The 13,279-nt window shown below is 54.6% G+C and overlaps 1 protein-coding gene across 1 annotated transcript in view; it reads left to right on the forward strand.

The window, feature by feature from the left end:
- The window catches only part of NAB1 (NGFI-A binding protein 1), a 46,478-nt gene that overhangs the window by 21,126 nt on the left and 12,073 nt on the right, over positions 1 to 13,279 (forward strand). The window contains 2 exon segments of the mRNA XM_038749603.1: positions 762 to 813; positions 12,126 to 12,227. Coding sequence (XP_038605531.1) covers positions 762 to 813; positions 12,126 to 12,227 — 154 coding nt within the window.

Here is a 13,279-nt window from a genome sequence, read left to right on the forward strand (position 1 = left end):
TCCCTACCCTTCCTCATCGCAGTATCTGTGCTGTGCTGGGTGCCTGCATTGGGCTGGACACTGTGCTGGGTGTCTCTGCTGTGCCGGGTGCCCGCAGTGTGTCTGGCGCTGTGCTGCGTGCCCTCGGTTTGCTGGGTGCCTGGCAGCAGTACATCAAAAGGGGAAGACTTAGTCCCCGTCCTTGGAGCTGACAGTGTGGTATCTGCGGGGTGGGATCCAGGGCGCCAGAGAATCAGTCCATCGACCGGTGCTGTTTCTTGAGTGCAGTAAGGACTGAGGTCACAAGTGCTGTGGGGCTGAGGGAGGGGTGACTATCAAGCATTTAAGGGGATCAGACCCAAGTGAGGAGTTGACCCAGAAGGGAGGTTGGGGAGGGGAAATGAGGAGCTGGCCAGGGAACTGACTTTTGGGAGGATTTGGAAGGTGAAGGGGAGAAGAGGGAGTAAGTGGTCGCCCAGGGTGACCACTCACCTGGCCCGCTCCATCCCCCCCTCTAACCTGGACCCGCGGGGACCCTTGGTCTTGTTGGTCGTGGCTTGACCGCAACCCCAGGCCCGCAGGGACCCTCGGCCCAGCAGTCATGGCTCGGCCAAGGCCTCACCAGCTCCGGGCCCGCGGGGCCCCCCGCCCTTCATCCTGCACCAGCCGTGAGCCTCGGCGCCGGATCTGCTGCGTGGCCCTCTTTTGACGCTGTTTGGGCGGACACGGTCTCTCAAGCAACGTGGTCACTCAATGTTTTTGTTTGTTTTTTCAACTTCCAGGCCCAAGTGTAGCGAAAGAGAGGAGCTGTCTCCCAAGAGAATAAAAATCGAGGTACGGGGGCTGCTCTCTTCTCTGCTGTTCTGACATGAAGCCCCCTGGCCGGGTTGATTTTCGAATCAGACACGGACCGCGGGGCCTGGGTGGCATAGCACTGCCCCCCGACTCTGGGGGTGGGGGTGTGTGTGTGTGTGTTTTGGGGTGACCGGGCAGGGCGTTTCTCCCTTGCCCTCCTCCGCTGGACGGAACTCTGCCCTGGCAGATGAGCCCGCCACGTGCTGCTTGGTGCCCCACTGACGCCCTCGGTCCACGCCCGGCCTTACCCCTGCCGCTTGGGTCCCGGGACAGTGCCCGAAGGGACATCCCCTCCTCCCCCCTACCCCACTCTTTGAAGCAGCCCCCAGCTGGGGCGGGCAGGTGAGTGGACCCCCAAGCCCACGTGGGGTGGACACGTGGACCTCTGAGGCCACAGAGTCAGGGTAAGTGGAGCACCCAAGGCTTGTGGGCAGACAGGCAGGCGCACAGCAGGGCCGTCCCTGCGCCCGAGACGCCTGGGGTGGCCATGGTGGCCAGGGCAGTGGCCAAAGACAAACAGCTCTGGTTTCCCCGGAATTAGGGAGGGGAGACCGGGGGTGTGTATCCTCCCACCTTCTCACCTTGTGGGTCCTGGCTCTTTCCTCCTCACACTGTCTTTCAAATGATGCCCCGGGGACACAGGGAGAGCTAAGCCCTCCCCTTCCCCTTTTTAAAATGATATTTGTTCAGCGGGAACTATGTGCCAGGGACTGTACGAAGCACCGAGGGAGATACAGGCTATGCTGTTTGTATTAGTTAAGCACAAACTAATGCACCAGGTACTATAATAAGCACTGGGGTAGATGCCAGCTAATCAGGTTGGCACAGTCCCCGTCCCCCGTGTAGTATTCACACTCTTAATCCCCATTTTGCAGATGGGTGAGGTAACTGAGGCCCAGAGAAGTTAAGTGAGTTGTCCAAGGTAACTCAGGAGACAAGTGGCGGGGCTGGGATTAGAACCCAGTTCCTTCTGATTCCCAGGCTGAGGCTCTATCCATTAGGCCACGTCTGTTTCTCCTGTCCTCCTTATCTCTCATCTCTTCCTCCCCCGTCCTCCCGTTTCTTTCCTTCTCTCTTTCTTCTTTTTCCTCTCTCCCTCCTTCTTCTCTCTCCTTCCTCTTCCCTCCCCCCCTTCCCTTTCTCTCCTCCCATCCCACGTTTCCGTCCTCCCATCCCCTCCTCTTACCTCCCACCCATGGTGAGTGGGCCGGGAGGAGAGAGGTTGGCCACAGGCAGCCAGGAGCTCAGGACCCGAGCTACCCGCTTGAGAGCTCTATGAGAGGAAGAGGAGGAGGAAGGAGCTGTAACTTCTAGACAATCTCTAGCTGCCCCCAGTGGTTCCCCCTCCCCCTCCTACCCCCATCTCAGCAAGGTGTGTGGATTTCCCCGGCCTTCAGAGCTCTGCCCCGTTCCCTGGACACTTTATATTGTCTGGCTAGGGGCCAGATCCAGATAGCAGCCTCTGCCTGAGCCCGTTGTTGGGTAGGGACCGTCTCCATACGTTGCCAACCTGTACTCCCCAAACGCTTAGTACGGTGTCCTGCACACAGTAAGCGCTCAATAAATACGATCGAATGAAATGAATGAATTTGGTCACCTGATACCGTGGGTCTCTGAAAGCATGAAGCTGTAGTCAACTTTTTCACAATATTTATGAAATGCCTTCCCAGTGGTTAGAATCTGAGAAAGATCCCAAAGACCTTAACAGGCAATGAATTTCCTCTCCCTCTAATCCCCGTCCTCTGTCCCCTCTCCCCATCTAATTTGTCTAGAAGTTACAGCTCCTCCTCCTCCTCCTCCTCCTCCTCCTCTTCCTCCTCCTCCTCCTCTCCGCCCCCCATAGAGCTGTCAAGCGGGTAGCTCGGGTCCTGAGCTACCCATCTAATAAAGATGGTATTTGTTAAGTGCTTACTTTGTGTCAAGCACCGTTGCAGGAGCTGGGGTGGGCACAATCCCTGTCCCACATAGGGCTCACAGCTTAATGCCCGTTTTACAAGATGAGGCAACAGAGGCCCAGAGAAGGGAAGTGACTTGCCCAAGGTCACACAGCAGACAGTGGCAGAGCCAAGATTAGGAACCCGGGTCCTTCTGACTCCCAAGCCTGGGCTCTATCCACTCGGCCATGCTGCCTTGTCCCCTTCTCCCCATCTGTCCCCCATTCTCAGTCTCCCCTCCTCTCTCCCCCGTCCCTTTCTGTCCCCTCTTTCCTCTAGACTGTAAGCTCACTGTGGACAGGGAATGTCTGTATCATCTCTGTTATATTGTACTCTCCCAAGTATTTAACACAGTGCTCTGCACTCAGTAAATGGGATTGATGCTCACCCGTCTTCTCTGACTGCTCTCTTCTGTCCCTACCCCCAGTCCCCTCTCCTCTGTTCCTTCAATCATATTTATTGAATGCTTACTATGTGCAGAGCACCGTACTTGGGAGAGTACAATAGAACAGAGTTGGTAGACACATCACCTGCCCACAGCGAGCTCACGGTATAGAGGGATAGGCAGACCTGAATATAAATAAGTTACAGATGCGGACATAACTGCTGTGGGGCTTAGGGAGCAGTGAATAAAGGGTGCAAATCTGCATGGAATGATGACGTGGAAGGGAGTGGATAAAGAAGAAACGAGGGTTTAGGGAAGGCCTTTTGGAGGAGATGTGCCTTCAGTAAGGCTTTGAAGCAAGGGAGAGTCATTGTCTGTCAGATGTGAAGAGGGAGGGCATTCCAGGCCAGAGGCAGGACGTAGGCGAGAGGACGAGCTTGAGGTACAGTGAGTAGGTTGGCATTAGAGGAGCGAAGCGTGCTGGCTGCTTTGTAATAGGAGAGTGGTGAGGTGAGGTAGGAGGGGACAAGGTGATTGAGTGCTTTGAAGCCAGTGGTGAGGAGTTTCCGTTGGATGCGAAGGTGGATGGGCAACACTGGAGTTTTTTGAGGAGTGGGGAGTCGTGGCCTGAACGTTTTTGTAGAAACGTGATCTGGGCAGCAGAGTGAAGTTTGGACTGGGGTGGGGAGAGACAGAAGGCAGGGAGGTCAGCAAGGAGGCCGATAGGGTGATCAAGGCGAAATAGGATAAGTGCTTGAATTGGCGTGGTAGCAGTCGAGATAGAGAGGCAGGGGTGGGTTTTAGTGGTGATGTGAAGGTTGAACCATCAGAATTTAGTGATAGATTGAATACGTGGCTTGAATGAGAGGGATGAGTCAAGGATAATGCCAAGGTTACGGGCTTGTGAGACAGGAAGGATGATGGTGCCCTCTGCAGTGATGGGAAAATCAAAGGGAGGACAGGGTTTGGGTGGGAGGATAAAGAGTTCTGTTTTGGCCATGTTAGGTTCGAGGTGTCGGTGGGACATCAAGTAGAGATGTCCCGAAGGCAGGAGGAAATGTGAGGCTGCAGAGGAGAGAGATCAGGGCTGGAGATGGAGATTTGGGAGTCATCTGCAAGGAGGAGGGAGTTGAAGCCATGGAAGCGAATGAGTTGTCCAGGTCGTGGGTGTAGGCGGGGAATAGAAGGGGACCCAGAATTGAACCTTGAGGGACCCCCCACCCCCCAACAACAGTTGGAGGACCGGAGGCAGAGGAGGAGCTCATCAAAGAGACTGAGAATGTGCAGCAGAGAGATAGGAGGAGAACCGGGAGAGGACAGTGTCGGTGAAGCTGAGGTTGGAGAATGTTTCCTGGAGAAGGAGGGTGGGCGACAGTGTCAGAGGCAGCTGAGAGGTCGAGGAGGATTAGGATGGAGGCGAGACCATTGATTTGGCAAGAAAGAGATCATTTGTGACCTTTGAATGGGTGGTTTGCCCCCTCCTCTGTTTCCCCCTCCTCTCTCCTCTCCTCTCTGCCCTCCCCCACCACCCCCGACCCCTTCCTCTCCTCCTCTTCTCTCCCATCAGATGATAAATTCCTTAGGGCAGGGACCAGTTTGTTTACGCTTAATAAGTGAGGTGGAGACTAGACAAAAATCCATGTGGGCACATGGAAAAGCCTTCCCTAGTCAGGGAAGTATAAGAAGAGTGGAAACAAAGGTAAATTTATCTTTTCTGAGCCGTTATTGGGGAAGGATAGAGATTGTGTGTGCATACCGAGGGAAAAGGATATTGGGGGAGTAAACAGAGTTATATTTTTAATCACGGATTCTTGGCTCCAGCCGGCAAATCCCCACGGCCTGGTTTTTTTGGTCGCTCAATAAATTAAACTCAGAATTTTCCATCCGGCCTCCAGAGCGGTTTAAGAAGAAAAAGGCCTGTGTGAGAGGGGGTGGAGGGAGGAGGGGGTGGAGAGGGCGGGAGGATGGACACTGGTGTCCTCGGTCGCCTGGACACAGAGTCGGTCACGAGACCGTCCGCCCAGCCCTGCCCAAGGACCCAGAGGCAGATGGGCGGTTGGCAATGGGCGAGGGGGTTTGGCTGGTGGGTTTACGTCCGGTAGAGAGGTGGAGGCTGGGCTGCCACCCCCGTGCCCCTCCCCTGGGCACCGACGGGCCTTGCTGCTGGGAGGGTGGGTTGAGCCCGGCCCACTGGGGTGTTTATTGGGCACCTACATGGGGTGGGGTAGGGGGCTGCCAGCCAGCTTGGGTGGACCCCCCGGGTTATGTGTCATTGGCCCTTGCCCTCCCGGGGTGGGGGGCAGGGGGTGGGGTGCACAGAGAGCACCATTACCCAGATAGGAGCGGGTGCCCCCCAGAGAGACCCTCTGAGCTGTCTCCTCCGGTCAGAGCCGCAACCCGGGGGGTCCCGGTGGGCCTGCTACCCCCTCACCGCCCGCTGACCTGCCCCCCGCAAGGACCCAGGGTTCAGGGTCAGCTCGCCCCAGTGTCAGGGGGTCTGTGCTCAGGGGAGGGGATCAGGCCACTCCTCTCTGCCCCTTCTGAGTGTCCGCAGCCAAGGTGGTCAGTGGCGAGAAGTGGAGGAGCTCTTGGGGATGCCCCACCCTGCCCGGAGGATCTGGGGCATTATGGCCGGAACCCCCCTCTCTGTCCCCGGGTCGGGTAGCGTGGATGCTTACATTTCCAGCCCATCAATCAATCAATCCATGATATTTATAGGGCTTACCAGGTGCGGAGCACTGGACTGAGTGCTTGGGAGAGGTCAGTACAACATTCCTTGCCCGTGACGAGCTCGCAAACCCTTAGTACAGTGCTTTGCACGCAGTAAGCGTTCAATAAATACTATTGAATGTATAGAGCCCCCCACCCCGGGCCCACGAGCTCTGCCCCCGGCGGGACTCGTGTGGGTCCCCCCTTCTCCGCTCCGGGGGCGCCTGCCGACCTCGCCAGGTGCTCCCGGGGAACGGAGCTGGGGTGTTGAAGCCGCTCGGAGAGGAGGCAGAAAAGGGACGCCCTAAGTACGGACTGGAAATGCCAAGGGAACGGCGGTTGCTCGGAGGCTGAGCGGGGCCGTGTGATGGTTTGCGTGGGCACCTGGGGCGTGGACGTGTGGGTGGCGGGCACAGGGGGTGGTGTGCTGCTCTGAGTCCCCAGTTGCCCATTGTGTGCTGGGAGGCAGAGAAGGAAGGAGTATGGCGGGGGGTTTGGGGAAGCGGGGGCGGCAGCCGGTAGATGGGGACCCCAAGAGAGGAATGAGCGAGGTGGGCGTCATCAAGTCCGGGAAATTTCAGGGGATGCCAACGGCCAGATGGGCCGGGGCTGGTGGGAAACATCTGCACGAGGCTCCAGATGTGTGCACGGGGGTGGGGGGAGATGGGACCGGAGGGGGACCACCAGGGTGCAGGACCCCACCCACGCAGCCACCTGGTGCTGACATGGGAGAGCTCTTCCAACTGGGTGTGGGCTTCTCCTCCCCCTGCCTCCCGTCCCGTGATCTCGGAACTTCCGGATGCCTCGGGGCGCAGTGGGAAGAGGGAGAGAGCAGGTGGGCGCACCGGGCCATCTGCCCACCCTCCGGAAGCTGCAGCTGCCCACGGGAAGGGGGCAACTTCCCTGCCTGTCGGGAATTGGGAGAGGGTAGGAGGAGGAGAGTCATCTGTCGGGAGTGGATGATGGATGGATGGTGAGCAGCCCCCCTTCCCCATGGTAGTGGGCTGGTGACCCCCTGGGGCCTCGGCCCCGGGCGTTCACTGACTGCCCCGGTCTGGAGTGGGCCTGGGGCTACGGGAGATGGGGAGGGCCCGGGAACTGGAGGAGGAAGGTTCCTCACCCCTTTCAGAACCTAAGGCAGAGCTGCCCAATCTGGGGTCTCCCACAGTCTGCCCTGGGGCCAAGGCCTGGGCGTGTGTCGGAGGATCTGGCCCGCCGACTGGGTCAGCGGGGTGAACCGGGCGTTCTGGCATATGAGTTACCACCGGGCTGTCGGGATGGGGGGCTGTCAGGAACTAAGTGGGGGCTGATGGGACTGGAGTTTGGGGAGTTAGTTAGGGAAGGCTGGTTGGAGGAGGTGGGCTTTCAGGAAACGTGAACGGGGAGGGAGGGAACTGAGGTCTGGACTGTTGGTGGGGAGGGAGGGAGTTCAGGCCAGGGGAACAGCGTGGGCTAGGGGATGGAGGTGGGAGAGTTGAGGGGGGTTGAGAGGCGGCTGGATGGTTGGATTTGAGTTTGGGGGGGAGAGCTGGGGGGGTCTTTGTGACGTGCTGGGGGAGTTCCAGGTCAGGAGAGCAGCCTGAGTAGAGGGACGGAGGAGGGGGGGTGGCCCAGGGGTGGCTAGAAAGAGAGCAGAGCTTAGGGGTGGGACCCCGTAGTCAACGAGCCTCGGCTCGCTCGCAGGAAGAAGCCTGTCTGCTGCCTCCTTACCACCAATCAGTCATTTGTTGAGCACTTACTGAATGCAGCGCACTGTACTAAGCCCCTGGGAGAGCCCCATACACAATGATCCAGTCTTCGCATGGGCGACCTCGCTCCCACGATCCAGGTGGTGGCCACGATGCAGCCGGCGGTCGGTCGGTCAGGGCGTCAGAGGTGCCTTTGAGAGCTTGCTCCCATCGCCCACCCAGTAAACAGATGCAGTGCTCTATCCGTGAGAAGCAGCGTGGCCTCATGGATAGAGCTCGGGCCTGGGGGTCAGAGGGACCTGGTTTCTAGTCCCAGCTCCGTCCCATGTAGGTCGCGTGACCGTGAACAAGTCACTTCACTTCTCGGGGCCTCAGTTCCCTCAACTGTAAAATGGGGATTAAGACCCATGAGCCCTATGTGGGACAGGGACCGTCCAACCCGATTTGCTTCTATCTACCCCAGCGCTTAGAACACTGTTTGGCACATAGTAAGTGCTAGCAGGTACCATAATTATTATTATTATTATTATCCACGCCAGATTTATTATACAGAAAACTGATTTTCCCCTGGCGTTCACCTCAGCGATCAATCAGTTGATAAATGCGATGGATTACCGGAAACAGAGTCTGGCCAGCATCCGCCAGTTGGCTTCCTGAGACAGTGCTAAAGAAGTAGAATAAGCAGCGTGGCCTAGTGGGTGGAGTCAGGGAGACCTGGGTTCTAATCCCGACTCCGCCAGGTGTATGCTGTATGACCTCGGGCAAGTCATTGAACTTCCCTGTGCCTCAGTTATCTGTAGAATGGGGATTGAGAGCGAGCCCTATGTTGGGCAGTGCGGCTCAGTGGAAAGAGCACGGGCTTTGGAGTCAGAGGTCAGGGGTTCAAATCCTGGCTCTGCCAACTGTCAGCTGTGTGACTTTGGGCAAGTCACTTCACTTCTCTGTGCCCATTCCCTCATCTGTAAAATGGGGATTAAAACTGCGAGCCCCCCGAGGGACAACCTGATCACCTTGTAACGTCCTCAGTACTTAGAACAGTCCTCTGCACATAGTAAGCACTTAACAAATGCCATTATTATTATTATTATTATTATTATCAACTGTGTCCAGCCTGATTAGCTTGTGTCTTCCCCAGTGCTTAGTACAGTGCCTGGCACATAGTAAGGGCTTAATGGAAAACATTTAAAAAAAAAGACGGCTCAGCCAACACTGGTGGCTGGAGCCAAGCTTTTATGTTTTCCGCAACCTGGTTGAACGGCATCCGTTATGACAGAAGCTCTGGACCCCTTCAGCTGTTTCCAGTCCACTTTCTCTGGCGCCGTCATTTCCCAGGGAATCATCATCATCATCAATCGTATTTATTGAGCGCTTACTGTGTGCAGAGCACTGTACTAAGCGCTTGGGAAGTACAAGTTGGCAACATACAGAGACAGTCCCTACCCAGCAGTGGGCTCACAGTCTAAAAGGGGGAGACGGAGAACAAAACCAAACATACTAACAAAATAAAATAAATAGAATAGATATGTACAAGTAAAATAAATAGAGTAATAAATATGTCCAAACATATATACATATATACAGGTGCTGTGGGGAAGGGAAGGAGGTAAGATGGGGGGGATGGAGAGGGGGACGAGGGGGATCAGTGGCTGATGCCCTCGGGCTTCGGCCGCTCGGAGGTCCGCAGGGGCCGGAGGGGCAGCAGTGGCATCTCTTTGGAAGGGGGTGGGTGCCCGGCTGGCACAGATATTTGTGTCCTGGCTGCCGCAGGGTTAATATGGCCTCCGCTGCCCTCCAGGACAGCAGAGAAGCGGCATGGCATCAGTGGGTAGAGCCCAGGCCTGGGAGTTGAAAGAACCTGGTTTCTAATCCCAGCTCTGCCACATGTGTGCTGCGTGATCTTGGGTAAGTCACTTCACTTCTCTGGGCCTCAGTTATAATAATAATAATAATGTTGGTATTTGTTAAGCGCTTACTATGTGCCAAGCACTGTTCTAAGCGCTGGGGAGGTTACAAGGTGATCAGGTTGTCCCATGGGGGGCTCAGAGTTTTCATCCCCATTTTTACAGATGAGGTAACTGAGGCACAGAGAAGTTAAGTGACTTGCCCAAAGTCACACAGCTGATAGCATTTGTTAAGCGCTTACTATGTGCAAAGCACTGTTCTAAGCGCTGGGGGGATACAAGGTGATCGGGTGGTCCCACGTGGGGCTCACAGTCTTAATCCCCATTCTACAGATGAGGGAACTGAGGCTCAGAGAAGTGAAGTGATTTACCCAAGGTCACACAGCAGACATGTGGCGGAGCCGGGATTCAAACTCATGACCTCTGACTCCAGAGGTCTGACTCCAAACGATGGCATTTATTAAGCATTTACTATGTGCAAAGCACTGTTCTGAGCGCTGGGGAGGTTACAAGGCGATCAGGTTGTCCCACAGGGGGCTCACAGTCTTAATCCCCATTTTACAGATGAGGTAACTGAAGCCCAGAGAAGTTAAGTGACTTGCCCAAAGTCACACAGCTCAGTTACCACATCTGTACAATGGGGATTGAGGGTGAGCCTCATGGGGGTCAGAGACTGTGTCCAACCTGATTAATTTTTATCTACTTTGATGCTTCTAGACTGTGAGCCCGTTGTTGGGTAGGGACTGCATCTTCAACCGCTCACTCTCCACTGGTTCCTTCCCCTCTGCCTTCAAACATGCCCATGTCTCTCCCATCCTAAAAAAAACCCTCTCTTGACCCCACCTCACCTTCTAGTTATCGTCCCATATCCCTCCTACCATTCCTTTCCAAACTCCTTGAACGAGTTGTCTACACGCGCTGCCTAGAATTCCTCAACAACAACTCTCTCCTCGACCCCCTCCAGTCTGGCTTCCGTCCCCTTCATTCCACGGAAACTGCGCTCTCAAAGGTCACCAATGACCTCCTGCTTGCCAAATCCAACGGCTCCTACTCTGTCCTAATCCTCCTCGACCTCTCAGCTGCCTTTGACACTGTGGCCCACCCCCTTCTCCTCAACACGTTATCTGACCTTGGCTTCACAGACTCCGTCCTCTTCTGGTTCTCCTCTTATCTCTCCGGTCGTTCTTTCTCAGTCTCTTTTGCAGGCTCCTCCTCCCCCTCCCATCCTCTTACTGTGGGGGTTCCCCAAGGTTCAGTGCTTGGTCCCCTTCTGTTCTCAATCTACACTCACTCCCTTGGTGACCTCATTCGCTCCCACGGCTTCAACTATCATCTCTACGCTGATGACACCCAGATCTACATCTCTGCCCCTGCTCTCTCCCCCTCCCTCCAGGCTCGCATCTCCTCCTGCCTTCAGGACATCTCCATCTGGATGTCCGCCCGCCACCTAAAGCTCAACATGTCGAAGACCGAGCTCCTTGTCTTCCCTCCCAAACCTCGTCCTCTCCCTGACTTTCCCCTCTCTGTTGACGGCACTACCATCCTTCCTGTCTCACAAGCCCGCAACCTTGGTGTCATCCTCGACTCCGCTCTCTCATTCACCCCTCACATCCAAGCCGTCACCAAAACCTGCCGGTCTCAGCTTCGCAACATTGCCAAGATCCACCCTTTCCTCTCCATCCAAACCGCTACCCTGCTAATTCAAGCTCTCATCCTATCCCGTCTGGACTACTGCACTAGCCTTCTGTCTGATCTCCCATCCTCGTGTCTCTCTCCACTTCAATCCATACTTCATGCTGCTGCCCGGATTATCTTTGTCCAGAAACGCTCTGGACATATTACTCCCCTCCTCAAAAACCTCCAATGGCTACCGATCAATCTGCGCATCAAGCAGAAACTCCTCACCCTGGGCTTCAAGGCTGTCCATCACCTCGCCCCCTCCTCCCTCCCCTCCCTTCTCTCCTTCTCCAGCCCAGCCCGCACCCTCCGCTCCTCCACCACTAATCGCCTCACTGTACCTCGCTCTCGCCTGTCCCGCCATCGACCCCCGGCCCACGTCATCCCCCGGGCCTGGAATGCCCCCAATCCCTCTGCCCATCCGCCAAGCTAGCTCTCTTCCTCCCTTCAAGGCCCTGCTGAGAGCTCACCTCCTCCAGGAGGCCTTCCCAGACTGAGCCCCTTCTTTCCTCTCCCCCCGCGTCCCCCTCTCCATCCCCCCGTCTTACCTCCTTCCCTTCCCCACAGCACCTGTATATATGTATATATGGTTGTACATATTTATTACTCTATTTATTTATTTATTTATTTTACTTGTACATTTCTATCCTACTTATTTTATTTTGTTGGTATGTTTGGTTCTGTTCTCTGTCTCCCCCTTTTAGACTGTGAGCCCACTGTTGGGTAGGGACTGTCTCTATGTGATGCCAATTTGTACTTCCCAAGCGCTTAGTACAGTGCTCTGCACATAGTAAGCGCTCAATAAATACGATTGATTGATTGATTGATTGTATGTTGCAGAATTGCACTTTCCAAACGCTCAGTACAGTGCTCTGCACACAGGAAACGCTCAGTAAATACGACTGAATGAAGGAATGAATCTACCCCACGCTTAGGAACAGTGTTTGGCACATAGTAAGCGCTTAACAAGTACCGTTATTATTATTATTATTATTAGGATGGCTTTGCTGACTACCAAGACCCGTTGCAGACCCTCTTCCAGCATGACATCATGAAGGCCCAACTGGCCAAAGCCAAAGGAGAGGACTTTGGCACACAGGTGAGAGAGAGAAAAGAGTGTATGTGTGGTGTTGGGGGGCGGCAGGGATTTGTTCACACCTTCCCCTGCCAACTTCTGTCCGGTGCCCAGGGCACTTTTGCCGCCCTTTGCCAGGGCAAACTGTCTGATTTCCCCATATGATGGCACTGAATCTGGGGCACTTTCATGTCTCCAAAGTGCCTCATTCATTCATTCATTTATTCATTCTTTCAGTCGTACTTATTGAGCGCTTACTGTGGGCAGAGCACTATGCTAAGCGCTTGGGAGAGCACAACAGTTAGCAGGCATATTCCCTATCCACAACGTGCTTACCGTCTAGAGGGTGACAGACACTTATATAAATAAATAAATGATAGATAAGATTTGTGGGGCTGGGAGGGGGGAGAGGAATAAAGGGAGCAAATCAGGGCACGCAGAAGGGAGTGGGAGAAGAGGAAAGGAGGGCTTAGTCGGGGACGGTCTCTTGGAAGAGATAGATGTGCCTTCAATAAGGCTTTGAAGGTTGGGGGCGAGTGGTTGCCTCAGCTCCAGGTGCCTCATTCTGTCAATCAATCAATCAATCGTATTTATTGAGCGCTTACTGTGTGCAGAGCACTGTACTAAGCGCTTGGGAAGTACACGTCGGCAACATATAAAGGCGGTCCCTACCCAGCAGTGGGCTCACAGTCTAGAAGGGGGAGACAGAGAACAAAACAAAACATATTAACAAAATAAATAGAATAGATAAGTACAAGTAAAATAAATAAATACGTTCAAACATATGTACATCAATGCATCGTACATCAATCGTATTTATTGAGCGCTTACTGTGTGCAGAGCACTATACTAAGCACTTGGGAAGTACAAGTTGGCAACATATAGAGACAGTCCCTACCCAACAGTGGGCTCACAGTCTAAAACGGGGAGACAGAGAACAAAACCAAACATACTAACAAAATAAAATAAATAGAATAGATATGTACAAGTAAAAGAAGTAAATAGAGTAATATGTACAAACATATATACAGGTGCTGTGGGGAAGGGAAGGAGGTAAGATGGGGGGGATGGAGAGG

The sequence above is a fragment of the Tachyglossus aculeatus genome, chromosome 7, assembly GCF_015852505.1.
Source record: "Tachyglossus aculeatus isolate mTacAcu1 chromosome 7, mTacAcu1.pri, whole genome shotgun sequence".
Taxonomy (NCBI): Eukaryota; Metazoa; Chordata; class Mammalia; order Monotremata; family Tachyglossidae; genus Tachyglossus; species Tachyglossus aculeatus.